The sequence below is a fragment of the Globicephala melas genome, chromosome 15 (genome assembly GCF_963455315.2).
Source record: "Globicephala melas chromosome 15, mGloMel1.2, whole genome shotgun sequence".
NCBI classification, from domain to species: Eukaryota; Metazoa; Chordata; class Mammalia; order Artiodactyla; family Delphinidae; genus Globicephala; species Globicephala melas.
The window spans coordinates 28954208-28973126 of NC_083328.1; the positions used below are offsets into that span (position 1 = coordinate 28954208).

Consider the following 18919-nt stretch of genomic DNA (forward strand, 5'->3'; position numbering starts at 1 on the left):
GGACTTTCCCTTTAGACGTGGAGACTTGCATCCACAGAGCACTGTCACATTCTCTGCTGGTTTCTGTGCTCCTGGAACGGGAGACAGCGATGGTTCCCAGGGTTCCTGAAGCACACCTGATCCTCAGGGGTTCTGCCACCGGATAATCTTCAGGACTGAAGACACAGGGGTTTGTGGAGTGGGAAGCCGACGGGCCAGGTGCTCCCCTTCTCCAAGCTCCGGTTTCCTGGTCAGCACACTGAGGAAAGGCGCCAGCCCCACAGGGCTGTTGCGAGGCTCAGTGGGAACTGCCCGGCTCAGGCAGGCGTGGAGTCGATGATGGCAGCCAGTATCTGGTGCAGGGTATGTGCTGGGGCCGGGGCTGCAGGGGACGTGTCTCTGTTTGTCTCTGGCCCTGGCTCTGCCTCTAGAGCTGTGGGACCTCAGGCAAATCATGTGACCAGAAATCTCATGGCCCTTCTGCAGGGGAAAGGAAACTCTGCCCTGGTGTTTTATCAGCACTTGATAAAAGCCTTTCTGAAATGAGCAAATCTGTACAACTGCGGGGGTTTTTTTGGTTATTTACAGCAGGAGGGGCCCCTGGATTATTAACTTTGTGCAAACTGATTTAACGTGTAGAAAGGGAACTTATTTGGGGTCCCAAGGGTCAGCCTTGACTAATAACAACGACCATAAAAAGTACTGAGATAACCTTTAAAGCACCCTGCACATGGGGAGGCAATCGTTCCAGGTACTTATGTGAATTAACTCATTTTATGCTCACGGGAGCTTAATGAGGTAGGTGACATTTCCATCCTCACTTTTTTTTCCTTTTTAATTGTGGTAAAATACACATAACATAAAATGTACCACCTTAAATATTATTTAGTACACAGTTCAGTCGTGTTAAGTACATTCACACTGCTGTGTATCATCCCCATTTTTTACATGAATAAACAGGCCCAGAGGGGTGACTAACTGTCCCAAGGCCACGTAATGAGGATGAGGTGGAGCCAGGACTTGAACCTGACTGTCTGTTCCAGGGCTGTGCTAAGCCGCCTCCTTCGCTGACTCTCACCTGGGCAAGCACTGCTGCTGAGAAAAGAAACCCCACAAAGGATGAACAGAAAGAACAATGGGGCAGGACACCGGACAGTCTATCCTTTCTATCTTTTCTTGGTACTTTTCCATCCTTCCAATTGTTCTGCAATAAACGTACTTCACTTATACTAAGAAGTCCGGAGTCGAGAAGTGACAGGAGCTGCGTTCTGGGCGCGGGGACAGGCATGCACACGAGTAGCTGTGCTGCTTGCTCTGGAACACGCCTGCCTGTCTTGTGCTACCAGCGAGGCTGCCCCGTGTGGGCCTGCCTGAGCCCACAGAACGATCCAAGGTGTAGCCAAGGTCAAATGGCAGTGTGAAGCTGGGGTTTTGGTCTCTTCCCACACCCCACTGCCTGGGCTCCCAAGCTTTTCTCTGCCGGCAACACACTCCCTGATGCACTGTCATTGCCAGAAGGCTCCAGGGCACCCAGCTGCTTCATCACCTGAGGTGGGTAATGACCTCAAGAAGTGAAGCAACACTCAGTTCTTCGGAACTCTGTTCTCCTTCCAGCCTCCGCGCCCCCCGGAAAAGCCTGTCTGGAGCACGATGGCTGGCTCTGCCTACTGAGTGCTCATTTCACAAGAGGGCTCCTCAGACAAGTGCTGGTGTGTCTACTGGGAAAGTGTCTGTCGGGGGGTGCACGTTCCAGGGGGAAACACTGTGGGCCCTGGTTTGGAAACGTGGTTCCTTCCGAGGCCTGTGTGCTCCCAGCCTGGCAGTATCCTCAGGCTCTCTCTTCACAGCTGTCCTGGGGACACCGAGAAGCAGTCTGGCAAGCAGGAACCTCATGGACTCAGCTCAGCCACTTGAAGACTGATCTCTTAGACACAATTGCCAGACAGCTTTGAAAGAAGCACAAATCCTGTACTTTTGCTCAGGCAGGATTCTGAAATCTCGTTTCTGCTTTTTGTTCGTGAAAGATCAGGAACAAATTTCTACGAGGATGGCCTTTGAGTGACCCTGACCCCTAGCCTGGTTTGGAAGCGGTGGCTCTGGGAGAAGAGTGTCTTTCTGCATCACAGCTTTGCAGGTTTGTCCCTGATCCAGTGGAGGCAGGCTTGGAGTGGGAGGACTCGGGAGCAGGTGTGTCACACAGAAGACAGGGATGCGGAGTGGTCTGCCTGGGCCAGGGCCACCCAAGAGTCCCCTCTCTCCTGAGGCTCTGTCCTGCCAACCTCTCACATGGCAGAGCCGTCAGGTGGAGCTGCTCAGCCATCACCAAGCCAGCCTTGAAGCAAGTGGTCTTCAGAGGCAGGAAGTGGAGGTAGGGATCTCGGCCACGCGTGGGAGCTCTGTGGGCTTGGTCTGAGCCTGTTTCCTATCTGTACAGCAGAGCAAGGGCTACTTGCTTCCAGAGCTGTGCGGAGGATAGAATTAATGTATACAAAGTGCCTGGCACAGTTAATTCTGCCAGTCAAACTGTACCCCACACTTCCAGAAACAGAGGACTTTTCTGTCTGAAACATGCTGAGGGTTGGAGCCAGCAATGTGATTCTGCCCAATACCACTGAGGCCTCAGGTGGGGAGAAGTCACTTCGGGAGCATCAAAACTGAGTCAGGAATGCAAGGGACTGGCGGTGGTGGCAGTGGGGGCTCAGGGTGTGACCTGGGCAGGCCTGTGTTCAAAGCCTTGCTGTGGATGGGTATCGGGTGTGTGTGACCTTGGGTGGGTGGCTTCCTCGTATGTAGAAGAGGAAAATGGTAAAACTTCCTTCTGAGGCAGATCAAATGAGAACCCTGCATAAAGTGCTTAGCAGCTCTATATATTTTGCTTTAAATAAAAAAAACAAAGGCCTCTTGGGGTCAGATTCAAGTTTCTGTAACTCACCAACCCAGTGGCCCGAGGCTCTGACCAGGGAGCTGGTGGCTGGGAGGGGTTGACATGGGACTAGGGAGACTGGAGCGGGGAGGGGAGGGCTCTCCTTCCCATGTGGCTCCAGAAAGGGTATTTCTTCCCCTTGGGCGAGCTGGTAGGAGAGAGCTGGCTCCAGTTTTATAATTAGAAACAAGAAAAATAACAGGCCTACATAATTAGTTTCTGGAGAACACTGCCATGAGATGACATTAGCACCTAGTATGTTCTCCCCAGGGGAGAAGTCAGAACTGAGGTCTATGAATTAAACATTGATTTTTTTCTCCCTTTCTTTTTCTTTTTTTTTCTTCCGGATGTCAGTCGAGGCTTTGTGGTCAGCTGGGCTGGCACTGTAATCTTGCATCCTTCCTCAGTTCCTCAGCTGCCAAAGGCTGGCTCTGGAACCGCACTGCCTTTCCACGGAACTATTTAGTATTCTGGGTCAGTGACTGATAAGGCCGCTCTGTTTGCCTTTGACAAAGATCACACCTATGGAAAGCACAGCGCTCGCCCTCGTGCTCAGTGATTCCGATGTTTGCCCAGAGAGAGATGGCACCCTGAATCCAGTGGGATAAGAAGTGAGGGAAGCTGACTCTCCCACTGGCACCCCGAGCCCCTACCGACTGGGGCCGGAGCCAGACCCAGGTGCGAGCGAGGCAAGTAAGTCACAGTCTGCTGGGAACAATTCACCCGTCCGAGCCTCCAGCTACCAATCCACGTCCCCACCCGCCTTCGCCTTCGACAGTCACTGAGCACCTGCTCGCTCATGAAGTGTCAGCCATCGAGGGCAGGACGAACAGGGCCCCAGAACCTTCTATCCTAGCGCAGGGCAGTGATGCAGACAAGAAGACAAGTGGGCAACTTCAGTGAAAGGTGAGGGCTCTGAAGACTGTGGGAAAGCAGCTCCTCAAAAAGTTAAATTCCTATTCGACCCAGCAATTCCACTCCTAGGTAGATGGCCCAAAAGGCTGAACACTGGTGTTCAAACAAAAACTCATACACACACACTCGTAGCAGCACTATTCACATTGGCTAAAAGGTGGAGACAACCCCCATGGCCACCAACAGGTGTAAGAATGGATAAATCAAAGGAGGTCTATCCACACAATGGGCTGTTATTCGGCCACAAAAAGGGATGAAGCTCTGACATACGCCACAATGTGGATGAACCTCCAAAACATCATGCTAAGTTAAAGAAGCCAGAAACAAAAGGTCACACATTGTAGGGTTTGTATGAAATATCCAGAAGAGATAAATCCAGAGACAGAGTGGATGAGTGAGTGCCAGAAGCCTGGGGGGAGCGGGGATGGGGAGTGACGGCTTAGTGGGTACAGCGTTGACTGGGGCTGAGGAGAATGTTTTGGAACTAGTAGAGGGGATGGTGGCACAAGACTGTTAAGGTACTAAATGCCACTGAGTTGTATACTGTCAAATGGTTAATTTCACCTCAATTGAAAAACTAAAACCCAGCTGCTGCACAGAGGGGGACTGGGGTGGGCGGGGCCCCTGGGGAGGCCTCCGAAGAGGAACGTGAGCAGAGCGCTGAACGCTGAGAAGGCACCAGCCTCACAGAGGGTTTCAGGCTCCAGCCACAGGGCAGCGCGAGGACAGAGGTCCTGAATAGGACGCGCCTGGCCCTCGCGAGGTGCAGACAGAAAGCCAATGGGGCTGAAATGCTGGGTTGTTTTATTATCTGCAAAGAGAGCCCAGGACAGAGAAGAGAGAGGAGCTGATTGTGGAAAGGGGGCAGGGGCCAGACTGCAACAGGACTATCCTGAACAGGGTAGAGGGCAGTGAAAGAGGCAGACCTTCCTTTCCCTGGAGCTAAAAGGCTGGTGGGAGGCAGCTGACTGTCCTCAGCTGGGGAAGGGTCACTTTTTTAAACATGTCACTGAGCCCTCGTCAGTAAGGGCCAGTGGGTGTCAACCTGCTTGGCTGTCCCACTCCAATCCCCGTAACACGCTGGGTTCTAAGAGCCCTTCTGTTTGGGTAAGAATTAGGAAGGGCCTGGGTAGGACCCGAGCCAGAGGGACGGTGGTGTTCTGTCACCAGCCCTCCCACCCCCAGGTGAACGCCTGTGAGCAGCCTCTGGGCCAGAAGGAGCCCGGAAGGGGTCAGGAAGGCCAGAGCCCCGGCCCGTGGACTGCAGCCCACTGCCCCCTGATGCCCAGGCTTACTTCCGGGAATAGCCTCTGCTCTGGGGTCTGCTGGTCCACAGGTGTTCATGGCAAGACTGCACTGTGGGCTAGTTTTCAACACCCCGCCCTGCCTTGGCAGATTCTGGCAATCAGCCGTCACCGTGCGTCAGTGGAACAAACCCTCGAGGCCACCAGCCATGGAGCACCGCACCTCAAAGCCGGACTCTAGAGCCGGCCGCGCCTGCCCGCCAGGCACGCCCGTCACTGCTGACCCCTCCCTCCCCGGCCATGCGCACACCGGCCTCTGCCCTGGTGGAGCTGAACATTCTATGGGGGCGAGAGCCATAAACATAAAGCCGGCCAATAAACAGAATTTGTGGTTTCTTTCCAAGCCAAATGGAAGAAGAAAAATAGACCAAAGTGGCTACTCGCCTATTAGTCCTGATTTATATTCTACTTTAATATCTCTTCCAAGGAAATGAAAGGTATATTTTCATCAAATATAATCATGTATAGCTTGGAAAGGGGGAGACAAATGGCTCTGTGACAATTACTTGGACCTGCAGATAAAATTGGAAGATGTGTCACAGTAGAGCTGCCTCTTCCCGCAATCTCCCAGAGGCCGGTGGCCAGCACTGTTTCTTCCCCTGTGAACTGTTCCCAGGCAGGAGCAAGGATCCCACCCGGCCTGGGATGTTGCAACAGTGTGGCCTATGGCAAGGGACACAGAGCAATACCCGGATGGCGGCTATGGGTGCCACAGCATTGGAGGCCAAGCTGGGCCGGGCTTCCGATGACCCCTCCAGCAAACTCTGAGCAAGGTGAGCGTGATGAAACTGACGTGCAACCAACCCAAGTCTTATCACCCGGGTGCCCGGGACGCACATCTCACTCTCTTTGTGACAGAAGTTAAGCCGAGGAATGCTGCTGAAGATCTGGGGGCTGCCGTTCCCTCGTGTTCCCTTGTCAAAGTGCCTCAGCCTAAACCACCCAACGTCTGGGGCCCCTGTGGGAATTGCTCGTCTCCGTGGTGTCCGCACAGGGAGAAGGCATCTGGCGGGATCTGCTCTGAGGCTGTGCGGAGAATAAGAACAAAGCCTCACTCCTTACGCAGTGAAGACTGAATGAAGGTACCGTGCTAGGCGCTGCGGTACAGCGGTGAAGGGGACACTCCAGGTCCCAGTGGAAGTGACCCTCTCCATGGGGGAGGAAGGTACACAAATACGTCAATTAGGTACGGAGCCCCAGGGCCACGGAGAACATAAACCAGGCTAATGATGCGGGGGGTCTGGGGGTGGGGGTGGGGATCAGGAAAGGCCTCTCTGAGCAGGTGGCACGCAGACTGAAGCCTGAGTGATTGGCAGGAAGTAGCCACACACAGATGTAGGGAAGAACATTCAATGCAAAGGCCCTGGGGCAGGAGAGAGCACAGTGAGTTAGGGTAGTGGTTCTCAAAGCATGGTCTGGGGACCCCTGGGGGGCGTCCCAGGGTCAGAGCTTTCATAAAAATAATGTTGGCATTTTCCTTTTACACTCATTCTCCCAGGAGTACACAGAGGAGTTTTCTAGAGCCCAGGCTCTCACAACAGGTTGAAAGCAGAAGCAGATACGAGAATTCTGCTGTCTTCTATTAAGCCAGATATTAAAGAGACTTGCAAAAATATAAACTTTTTTTGTTTTGGAAAACAGTGATTGTTCATAAAGAACTATGTTATTTATTTTTACATAGGATGGCTTATTATTATTTTTTAAACGAATAAGTAAATATTTAAAGTATTTCTCAGTTTTAATTTCCAATACCTGAAATATCAATAAACATGATCCATACAAACTGAAGCTCTGTGAGTTCCTCAATACCCTTCAAAGAGTATGAAGGGTCCTGGGACTTCCCTGGCGGTCCAGTGGTTAGGACTCCGAGCTTCCATTGCGGGGGGCGTGGGTTCGATCCCTGGTGGGGGACTTAAGATCCCACATGCCATGCGGCCAAAAAAAAAAAAAAAAAAAAAGAAGAAGAAGGAATCCTGAGGCCAAAACCTTGAGAAGCGCTGACTTGGAGGAGCAGCAGGGGTGGTACAGCCAGGGCAGGGACAGCACGAAGGCGGGGGTGGCTGCGTCTGAGAGGCCGGCTGGGGCCCATCCCACAACGATCACACAAGGTCAGAGCGAGAGATCTGGATTTTGTTTCGGGCACAACGGGAAGCGTACTGGAGGGCTACAGGCAGGGGCAAGATATGACCTGACTTATGTTCTAGAAAGATGCCTCTGGCTGCATGGAAGGGAGGGAACGAGGCTGGAAGCCAGGGAACGCCGCTGATGCTGCTGCCACAATCTAGGAAGAGATGCTGGTGGCGGGGGAAGATGGTGGGGTGTGTTCTGGAGGCACAGCAGCCCTGTGGGTGTGGGAGAGCAAAGGGAAAACGAAGGATGACCTCAAGATGCTGGGCATCTGCGGGGCCAAATCTGAGCTAGCAGGTGGTGAGGAGCGGGGCGGGCGGGTTCCTTTCCCTCTCTCGAGTCACGCTAAGGCTCACTCTTCAGGTCACATCTCTGGCCCAGGCGAGGACAGGGGGGCAGCGAGCCCTCTTCACCCAAGGCCCCAGAGCAGCTGCCCTCCGGGGCACAGCTGAGAGAATGTCCCCACCACCAGGGGCTGTCGAGGGGGAGACACTGCCAAGGGGTGGATGGCTGCGTTCAGGTGCCGCCTTTGACTTCCACAGTCCCAACTGGCCCAGCGTCACGTATCCCGACCCTGGAACCAGCAAGAAGACACTGGGCATTCCAGCTGTGCCCCCCTGCCCACTCCCCAACCCGTGAGGCAGCAGGCCTGGGCCACTGTCGGCAGGGTGACACCCCTAGCACTGGATAACCTCACTCTACCCCTGGAGCCCAGGCAGGATGGGAGAAGTAAGTAATTGCAAAGCCTTCTGCAAACAGAGGGGTGGCTATGCAGAGGCCGAAGACCGTGACATCCGGCTCTGTTTATAGGTATACTTGCCTTGTTCCAAAGATGGGGGAGCAGAAATAAGGACCAAGCTTTTCTCCTTAACCCATTAGTTCCTGAGCTCAGAGAAGCCCTGATGACCCTAAAGAACTGATTTCTTAAGTAATATCATCTTAAATGTCAATTATATTTCAATTTAAAAAATTACAAAGCGGTCCTTATACAAATGTTATAATAAAATTACAACTGTGTGTTTATTGATTTTTTTTTTTTTTTTTTGCAGTACACGGGCCTCTCACTGTTGTGGCCTCTCCCGTCGCGGAGCACAGGCTCTGGACACGCAGGTTCAGCGGCCATGGCTCACCGACCTAGCCGCTCCGCGGCATGTGAGATCTTCCCGGACTGGGGCACGAACCCGTGTCCCCTGCATCGGCAGGCGGACTCCCAACCACTGCGCCACCAGGGAAGCCCACAACTGTGTGTTTAAAAAAAAAAAAAAAGGAAGAAAGAAATGATTTCTTACCAGGCCAGTGTGTATTTAGTTAACCTAGACTCATGGTCATCATTTATATTTACTTAGCAACCATCTCTACAGGGCAGAAAGCAACCTGGAGAATTTTTAACAAAGAAGCCTCCAGACCCCTGAGCAGGCAGAATCATCTCATATTGCATGGCTGAAAACAGAGGCAGGGCTACAATCAGTCTTGTAGCCTAAGACTGGATTTAAGAATGAAAGCAAGATTGCTTTGGCTATTTAGGGTCTTCTGTGTTTCCATACAAATTGTGAAATTTTTTGTTCTAGTTCTGTGAAAAATGCCAGTGGTAGTTTGATAGGGATTGCATTGAATCTGTAGATTGCTTTGGGTAGTAGAGTCATTTTCACAATGTTGATTCTTCCAATCCAAGAACATGGTATATCTCTCCATCTGTTTGTATCATCTTTAATTTCTTTCATCAGTGTCTTATCATTTTCTGCATACAGGTCTTTTGTCTCCTTAGGTAGGTTTATTCCTAGATATTTTATTCTTTTTGTTGCAATGGTAAATGGGAGTGTTTCCTTGATTTCACTTTCAGATTTTTCATCATTAGTGTATAGGAATGCAAGAGATTTCTGTGCATTAATTTTGTATCCTGCAACTTTATCAAATTCATTGATTAGCTCTAGTAGTTTTCTGGTAGCATCTTTAGGATTCTCTATGTATAGTATCATGTCAGCTTTACTTCTTCTTTTCCGATTTGGATTCCTTTTATTTCCTTTTCTTCTCTGATTGCTGTGGCTAAAACTTCCAAAACTATGTTGAATAAGAGTGGGCAAACGGAGCTGGAGGAATCAGGCTCCCTGACTTCAGACTATACTACAAAGCTATAGTAATCAAGACATTATGGTACTGGCACAAAAACAGAAAGATAGATCAATGGAACAGGATAGAAAGCCCAGAGGTAAACCCATGCACATATGGTCACCTTATCTTTGATAAAGGAGGCAGGAATGTACAGTGGAGAAAGGACAGCCTCTTCAATAAGTGGTGCTGGGAAAACTGGACAGGTACATGTAAAAGTATGAGATTAGATCACTCCCTAACACCATACACAAAAATAAGCTCAAAATGGATTAAAGACCTAAATGTAAGGCCAGAATCTATCAAACTGTTAGAGGAAAACATAGGCAGAACACTCTATGACATAAATCACAGCAAGATCCTTTTTGACCCACCTCCTAGAGAAATGGAAATAAAAACAAAAATAAACAAATGGGACCTAATGAAACTTCAAAGCTTTTGCACAGCAAAGGAAACCATAAACAAGACCAAAACACAACCCTCAGAATGGGAGGAAATATTTGCAAATGAAGCAACTGACAAAGGATTAATCTCCAAAATTTATAAGCAGCTCATGCAGCTCAATAACAAAAAAACAAACAACCCAATCCAAAAATGGGCAGAAGACCTAAATAGACATTTCTCCAAAGAAGATATACAGACTGCCAACAAACGCATGAAAGAATGCTCAATGTCATTAATCATTAGAGAAATGCAAATCAAAACTACAATGAGATATCATCTCACACCAGTCAGAATGGCCATCATCAAAAAATCTAGAAACAATAAATGCTGGAGAGGGTGTGGAGAAAAGGGAACACTCCTGCACTGCTTGTGGGAATGTGAATTGGTACAGCCACTATGGAGAACAGTATGGAGGTTCCTTAAAAAACTACAAATAGAACTACCATATGACCCAGCAATCCCACTCCTGGGCATATACCCTGAGAAAACCATAATTCAAAAAGAGTCATGTACCAAAATGTTCATTGCAGCTCTATTTACAATAGCCCAGGGATGGAAACAACCTAAGTGCCCATCATCAGATGAATGGATAAAGAAGATGTGGCACATATATACAATGGAATATTACTCAGCCATAAAATGTAACGAAATTGAGCTATTTGTAATGAGGTGGATAGACCTAGAGTCTGTCATACAGAGTGAAGTAAGTCAGAAAGAGAAAGACAAATACCGTATGCTAACACATATATATGGAATTTAAGAAAAAAAAATGTCATGAAGAACCTAGGGGTAAGACAGGAATAAAGACACAGACCTACTGGAGAACGGACTTGAGGATATGGGGAGTGGGAAGGGTGAGCTGTGACAAAGCGCGAGAGAGGCATGGACATATATACACTACCAAACGTAAGGTAGATAGCTAGTGGGAAGCAGCCGTATAGCACAGGGAGATCAGCTCGGCGCTTTGTGACCGCCTGGAGGGGTGGAATAGGGAGGGTGGGAGGGAGGGAGATGCAAGAGGGAAGAGATATGGGAACATATGTATATGTATAACTGATTCACTTTGTTATAAAGCAGAAACTAACACACCTTTGTAAAGCAATTATGCCCCAATAAAGATGTTAAAAAAAAAAAAAAAGAATGAAAGCAGTTGCAGGCAGTGGGTGGCAGCGTGAACTGGGGCACTTTTTCCAGAGTGCATGTTGGGATTACATATATTAAGATGAAAAAACCTCCCCTTTGACTCAGCAGATCCACCGCTGGGAATTTATCCCATAGACACGTGAGATTTGCACACTTACACAAAGATACCCCGACGAGGTTCACTTTGACAATGGAAGAGCAAGACACTGGAAATGACTCAAATGTCCATCAATACAAAACGTTATAAAAGACTTTTTTGTTCCGTCCATATGATAAAATACCACACAACAGTGCATGAGCGTTAGGTCGACTGACATGTGCTTACACGTAACACTGACTTGTCAATACGTGAAAACAGCAAGATGTAGCATCACACATATGGTATAACCCCGGGCGTAAAGACAGACAAGCAAAACATTTCTGGAAGGAAATGCAAGAAACTGTTAACCATGGTCACTTCTGGGGCCAAGTAGTCTTATTTTTCATTTTATCATGTCCTGTTTGGGTTTAAAGAAATCATATGCTTATAGTATATACTATATTTCTGAAATGAATTAATCAAATCAAAGAATGAAATCAGAATGAATCACGGGGTGGAGGGGAAACAGGGATCCTTGTTTGGGTCAGGTTCTTTTCACTAGATTTTGTTCTTAAATGTATAACTGCTTTTGAAAACATTTTGCCACATTTGCAATTGAGGTTCGAAGCCCTAACTGCGGAGAAGTGAAGTTGCAGGGGACAGCTCGGCCAGTTTTCTGAAGCTTTGTAACCAAGGGCAAGGTTGTCTTTCGAGGGGTTGGGATGCATATGGATTTACTTAAAGCAGACATGTCAGAACAGGAAGGGGGAGCCTGCCGGCCCTTCTGGAGAACCAGTACTTTCAGCTCCACCAGGCGACCTTGAACTTTCTATTCATGCTTCTCTTTTGGAGAGGCAGGGAGGAAAGTTAGAGATGCGCTTCGGGGAAAGTGGGAAGAGAGGCTCCCAGAAAGAAGAGAGTGGCAGCCGCCCCAGGGGCAGCGGGACCTTCTTCTGAAGTCTCACTTCTTCAGGGGCTTAAACAGGAACTGCACACACTAGTTCTTTCTAGTCATCCTACATGGAGGAACTGACTCTCCCACAACCTCGTTACTAATAATCTAAAGTAGTTCCAAGAAATTTCCAAGAAATTTTTAGCCTTAATTCTGAGAAGTTCTTCCACACCCTCAAACAAATCTCTGGAAAACCAAACCCCGGCGGCAGAACACCAAAGAGAAAGCCAAGATCTCTTTCTGGGGCTTGTGTTTAATCTTGTGCAGCACTTTGATAAGTTCTAAGAAACGGGGTTTCTGAGAGGGGAAGGAAAGCCTACACAGGCTCAAGACAGAGAAGGTCCTGGAACCACCCCTCTCCCGCTCCCCGGAGGGGACAGGAGGTGGCACAGGGTGGGGGCCGGCTTACCTGGCACCTTGTCCACCGACGCAAACACAGAGCGCTGTACTGTGGGGTCGCTGCTGCCCCGGCGGCACTGGTCGTAGAAGCGGAAAGGCAGGTGCTGGGTAGAGGACGAGCTGAGACCAAACCCCAGGACTTCAGTTGTCGGCTGGATCGGGAGGTCCAGGAGGGCTACGTTCAAACAAACCCGTGGTTCAAGCTCAGCACGTGCGTGGGATGGGAATGTAGGTGACAAGATTTTGGGTGGCACGGCTGTAGCAGGTGTGGCCACATCCCTGCCAGGCACATCCCTCGGACAATGCCAAGCAGGCAGCCAGCAGCCTCGAGCTGGGGAGACCAGCGTGACACCAAGGGTCCCGCCTGAGGCTCATAACACAAGCAGTGCCTACAGAGTGGTTCAGAGATGAACGCCAGGCCCATCTTCACCTCGGATTCTTGGCTTCCATACACTAAAGACCCTACCAAGGCTTAGCCCTGGGTACAGTTTCAGACCCCAAAGCAAACGGGGCCAATTCTGCTGTGAAAGTTCATAAATCTATGCGTGTGGGGAAGAGTGTGTGAGACAGAACTTACACGCACGTGTGCCTGTGTATTTATGAGTGTGTGTGTCTCTGTTGCTGTCCTCTCTTCCACGCAGAAATCTCACGATACAGCAGTTTGGAGGGGCTTTTTAAAATCAATGTGAGAAATACCCAAGGCGTTAGTTCTAACAGCCACTTTACGGCATAATTCTCAATTTTCAAATGAAATATTTAGCCTTGACGCCAGCTGTGAGAAATTGCTTTACATTAAAAAAAAACAAACAACCCTCTGGAAATAAATCTTAAGAGAAAGGACTGAATGATTTAAGTCACTTTGCACATTACAAAATGCTTCTGTAATGATTTTGGAGGCCAAGTTTCAGCTAAGTGAGAAATAAGATGAGGACTATATGGGATGCAAGCCTGCGCAAATCAACGGGGCACGTGCAGGAAATGACTGAGTTCGCGATATCCAGAAACCCTGCCCTCCAAGTGTTTCTTTTTAGGTGACCCCTCGAGAACGCTCCCCTTCTCTCCCAGTGGACTGGAAAGCCTCCCAGTGACCACACCAGAACGACCACTGGTGCTTGAGCTGAAAGGCACTGGTTTCTTGTGAAAGGCTGTTCGTGATTTTAGGCGTTGACAGAACGCCTTTTCCCCGAGGAGGACGCTGTGCCTTCCACCCTGATGAAGGGAATGCCCTCATTTCAGTGCCCTCACTTCTAAGAAAGCTGGGGTCTTCCTGACACTGGGCGGTGTAGGGCCACCTCACAGATTCACCAGAGTCCCGGTGCAATGTGAAATAACACTTCCGAATCCAGTGCTGGGTTACGGCCCCTCACCAGGCAGGGCTGCCTCTCATGAGAGCTGGGAACGGAGAGGAGGAAGGGATGGGCTTTAGTGTAGGAAGTTCTGTGTTTGGGTTCTGCCAACTAACTGCCTGCGTGGCTGTGGGCAAGTCACTGAGCCTCAGTTTACTCTTCTGTAAAATGGGCAGAACAGGCCCTACTCATCTCAAGGGTTGTTTTAAGGGTCAGAGGTGGCAGAGGAACGTCGAAGCGCTTTGCAGGCATATGCTAGAGAACGTCCGTGTGCGGGAGGGAGAACCGTCGTCCCACACTGACAGCTGCCTCTTGCCTGGGAGGGAGGGCTTGCCTCTTCCAAGCAGCCCTAGACTTGTAGAAACCAAACACTCAAGGTTCTCCATTCTCTCACCAAAACACAACTCATTCCTGAACCATACGTTTCCTCTTCTAGAGGAGTCACAAGGGTTCTCAAGGTCAACGCGAGAGTCATGCTAATGGCCTGTGGCAGCTGCTGCCCCACTGCCGAGAGGACACCCGCCGGGGCTGCACTCACCAGCTATTCTCTGCATCTTCATGCGTCTCGCCTGGATGCGGCCCTTGGCCAGGCGCTGCTTGGCGATGATGCAGCGGATGTGGTCCGAGAAGACGAAGGTGGCCTGCAGGATGGGGAAGGGCTTGGAATGGGGGCTGGATGCAGGCTTGTGGATGGTGATATTCAGGGCGCGGCTGTCGTCCTCCACGCCAGTCACCTGCATGTCCTGCGGGGGGAGGAGGCCAAAGAAAGGGTGTCTGTTAGGTTCAGGGGGAAGGTAGCTGCTCGGAAGCTGTGGATTCACGTCTCATCTAGAATGAGGTCCCCCAGATTGAACTTTGCTTTTGCTCTGGAGGAGACCATCAGCCCCCCAAGTCTGAGAGAGTCAAGGATGGGCACAAACCAGGCCAGGCCAGGCCTGGCGGGAAGTGAGCGGTGGGAAGCACAGACAGCTCAAGTGGCTGATGCTGGCCGTGGCGGCCGGTTCCATCCCCGCGAGAACTTGAAGCAGCTAGTAAACACACGGGACACCAGCCTCTACATGGGGCCTCAGGGAGCCCAACAGACTCCAACAATTCTTGCTTCGGAGAACTAGAGATAACAAACCCAAGTTCCTAGTCCTTTCCAGTGTGATCTCCTCCAGCGTAACAATTCCTTCCTTGCTTCTCTTAAGAAGGGGGCATCCTTAGCTCCCATTTGTATGTCTCTGACAAATTCCTGGTCCCTAAAGGAAATAGCTAACTCCGAGAAAGGAACAGGGGAGGACCACTTAGCAGACGTTTGAAGAAAGTTACACTTGAAAGGTAGAGGAGAACTCACGTACAGCAAGTATCCTCAGGACAAATCCAATCTAAAACCTCAGATTGGATTCTGTGCAAAGAATTTGCTTCCCACTAAGTAAGGTTTGAGATAAAAGCAGGAGACAGGAGACAGACATGAAAGTCAGAAAGGTGGGGAAAATGTTGAAAAGGCTCATGAAGCAAGACAGATACTGTTCACAGGCATTCAATCTGGCACAAAATGTTGCAGTGGGAATTAGATGAGATATTATGCTTTTAAGACAGAGAGAGAGGCTGGCATGTAATAATGGCCTGACAAATGGAAGCTACTGGAAGACAACCAAAAGAAAAGGTTTATGTGCCTTCCATTGTCTGAGGGACGACATGTGTTAATCCTTTGAGGGATAAAAACACTTTCCTGACACTAAATTCTAAAGGAAATTGATCATAAACCTAGATAAATAAGAAGCACTAAGTCACCTAATGGACAGTCTCGTACGTGGAAGTCTTTTTCTAAATGAGAGGTTCTTCAGATAGCTGCTTCTCACACCACCTTCTGTAAAAGACCTTTTTTAAATGGAAAGATCTTGAAAAAGAGGAGGCTGGGAAATGGTTGCAACAGCATCCTCAAACACGTGGGTGGTCCTCTTGGGGAGTGGGTTGCCCTGGAGAGGTGGATGTGGGTCGCCCCAGCAAGGCCTTGCCAGCAACCAGGACTGCCCAGCAAGGAAACGGACTCAGCGCAGGGCAACTCAGGGCCCAGGGGTCTGGCGGGGGTGATGGTTGGGGAGGGCGTGAGCTGGAGGCTGTTTTCAACTCATCTGGTTCCACGCTTCATTCGACCAACTAGCTGGCATTAGTCACCCATCATTTAGACAAACATTAAGAAAACCCACGCTCCAGCTTGACGTTTGACAGTTTAGAGCCCAGGCCTGCTGGAGAGGTGGAGGACACAGGAACGTCCATAAATCACCAGTGGCAACAATCATTCTAGAGAGGAAATAGGCACAGCCCAACTTCTTGGTATCTTCCCTAGGGAAACGTTGGCCCAAGTGCACAAGGAAGTCAGGGCAATTCTGTTCACGGCAGCACTGTCTGTAAGGGTAAAAAGCTGGAAGCAGCCACAGGGTGCTGGCTAACTCTGCCTTGGTGTGTGGTCAGGAAGCAGTTAAAAGAACACCAGTAAGCCTGCAGAGACTAACACAGTCAGTTCTCCAGAACATTAGTTGAGTGAAAAAAGCAAAGTTTACAATACATTCAATGTGACAGGATAAAAAATACACACACACACACACCCCATTCCAACTATATGTTGTACAATTTTTAAAAACAGTACATGTAGTTATAGTCATACACATATTCGGCAAAGCACCGTATCTGATAATGGATGAGAGGAGTCAGAATTGGGTTTTGGTCAAAGGGGACTAGGCTCTTATCTGTGAGGTATTCTAACTTTTGTCAATGATAATCTGTTCATGTGGCCCTTATGTCATTAGAACTTGACCGTAAAGATACACTTTTGTGGGTGTTTGTACAGCCGACCGAGAAGAGCTTCCGGAGCTCTCGGCCATCGTACCTGCAGAAGGCCTGCGAACTTGACCACTCCCCAGCCCAGCCTGGACACGTCAGGCTCCACCAAACTCATCTGGTAAATGTCGACAGCCAGGAACCGCTGGAGCATGCTGCCATCCTTGGTGATCACCGTGCACGCGATCAGGTCGCTGTTGTCTGTGGTAGAGGGGGACAGAGAGCATAGTGAGGTGCAGTCCGCTGCCCAGCTCGACGGACACACTCCAGCTGACTTGTGTTCTGCCGGGCTTGGCACCGGAGCCTGGGCTGGAAGTCACACACACCTGGGTCTGAGTCCCTCCTCCAAGTCATGGTAGGCAACTTACTGTACCTCTCTGGGCTTCAGATTCCTCATCTGAAAAATGGGGATCATGCCCCTCCCACTCAAAGCACTGTTTGTGAGGACTAACTCAGATACAGTACATAAAGCATCAGTACAATGTTAGCTGTGGATTAGGCACTGCACCTGTAGCTAAAAAAATAACCAACAAATCTGGAATCCCAGTAACATTTCAGTGCTTCCCTGCAGGCGCTGGTGGTTTACACCTGTGACGGCGTTCACCTAGATTAAGTGAAGACAGGAAAGGAAGAGCCCCTCGCTCGGTTATAGAATCACCAAGACCTCAGTTTGGTGTCTGACAACTTAGAGCCGAGCTCTACACTAGATGATGCGCCATCTGGGGCAAGGCTCTTGGCCTCTCTAAACCACGGTTTCCCATCTGTAAAATGGGAATAATGTCCCCTATCTTGAGATGTCTGATGCCTTAAAATGAGAACAGGTAGGTAAAGCATTTAGCAGGGGGTCCTCAGCTTATGCTCGGTCCCTTCTCTTAGCTGGAAGTTACTCCCAGATTTGAGGTCTAATTTACTGCTTGTCCTTGATGGCTTTGAAATCACCAGAGTAACGCAGGGCCATTAAATATACAGTCTGCTTTGAGTTCCCTCCAGTGAAACCCTCTGTAACATGTTTTTTTTTTTTTTTTTTGGTGGTATGTGGGCCTCTCACTGTTGTGGCCTCTCCCGTTGTGGAGCACAGGCTCCGGACGCGCAGCCTCAACGGCCATGGCTCACGGGCCCAGCCGCTCTGTGGCATGTGGGATCTTCCCGGACCGGGGCACGAACCCGTGTCCCCTGCATCGGCAGGCGGACTCTCAACCACTGTGCCACCAGGGAAGCCCCTCTGTAACATGTTTTAAAAGAAACAGCTGAACTAGGAAACAACCTAAATGCCCCCAAATAGGGGAACCACTTGAGTATGATTTTTTTCCCATCATATGGAAAATTATATACCCATTTAAAAATTATGTTTAACTAAACTGTGAACTGTGGTTACCTATGGGGAGGGAAGTGAGAACTGGGGTGGGTGGGAGAGTGTGTGTGTGTGTGTGTGTGTGTGTGTCTGTGGTATCAACAGGAGAACTTTAATTTTTGCCCTCTATACCACTGTATTACTTGAAATTATTTTAAAATGAGAAAGTATTCAACATGTACTTTTGAAATACATATTACAGACCCAAGTAAAAAATCCTATTTACAAATAACTGCAATGGCATTGGAAAAGACATTACAATTTTAAATGAACAAGGTGATAAAAACTTTATAACTATGATGTTGATATGTTAAAAAAAAAAAGTATCCCTACAAAGAAATACAAGCACAGAGAAATATACTGAAACATTAAAAGACAGTCCTGAGGGCTTCCCTGGTGGCGCAGTGGTTGAGAGTCCGCCTGCCGATGCAGGGGACACGGGTTCGTGCCCCGGTCCAGGAAGATCCCACATGCCACAGAGCGGCTGGGCCCGTGAGCCATGGCCGTTGAGCCTGCGCGTCCGGAGCCTGTGCTCCGCAACGGGAGAGGCCACAACAGCGAGAGGTTCACATTCCGCAAAAAAAAAAAAAAAAAAAAAAAAAAAAAAAAAAAAAACGACAGTCCTGATTAGAAGAATGGTAGGTGGGTTTTTTTTCGTAAACAGCTTTATTGAGGGATAATTTATATACCATAAAATTGTCCCATTTTAAGTGTACAGTTTGAGTTTTAGTAAATTTACAGCTGTGCACTGACGGTGACACTCCAGTTGTAGAACACTTTCATCACCCCAATACGTTCTGTGACCTAATACTTGGCTTCATTTTATTGGTGGCCGGTTGGGGGGAAAGGTAACACAGATAGTAACAATTCTGGCCCCAAGCACATGTGATAAAGTTGGGCTCAGGGGCTTCCCTGGTGGCGCAGTGGTTAAGAATCCACCTGTCAATGCAGGGGACACGGGTTTGAGCCCTGGTCCGGGAAGACTCCACATGCCGCGGAGCAACTGAGCCCGTGCGCCACAGCTACTG

At 49.3% G+C, this 18919-nt stretch overlaps 1 protein-coding gene across 6 annotated transcripts in view; it reads right to left on the bottom strand.

Annotated features, from left to right (window-relative positions):
* The window catches only part of CLEC16A (C-type lectin domain containing 16A), a 206922-nt gene that overhangs the window by 39979 nt on the left and 148024 nt on the right, over positions 1-18919 (bottom strand). For all 6 annotated transcript variants that reach the window (XM_030883952.2, XM_060284270.1, XM_060284271.1 and 3 more), the window contains exons 19-21: positions 16590-16741; positions 14256-14460; positions 12382-12546 (exon numbers count right to left, since the gene is read on the bottom strand). In XM_030883952.2, the coding sequence (XP_030739812.1) occupies positions 12382-12546; positions 14256-14460; positions 16590-16741 (522 nt within the window). The remainder of the gene's footprint in view (positions 1-12381; positions 12547-14255; positions 14461-16589; positions 16742-18919) is intronic.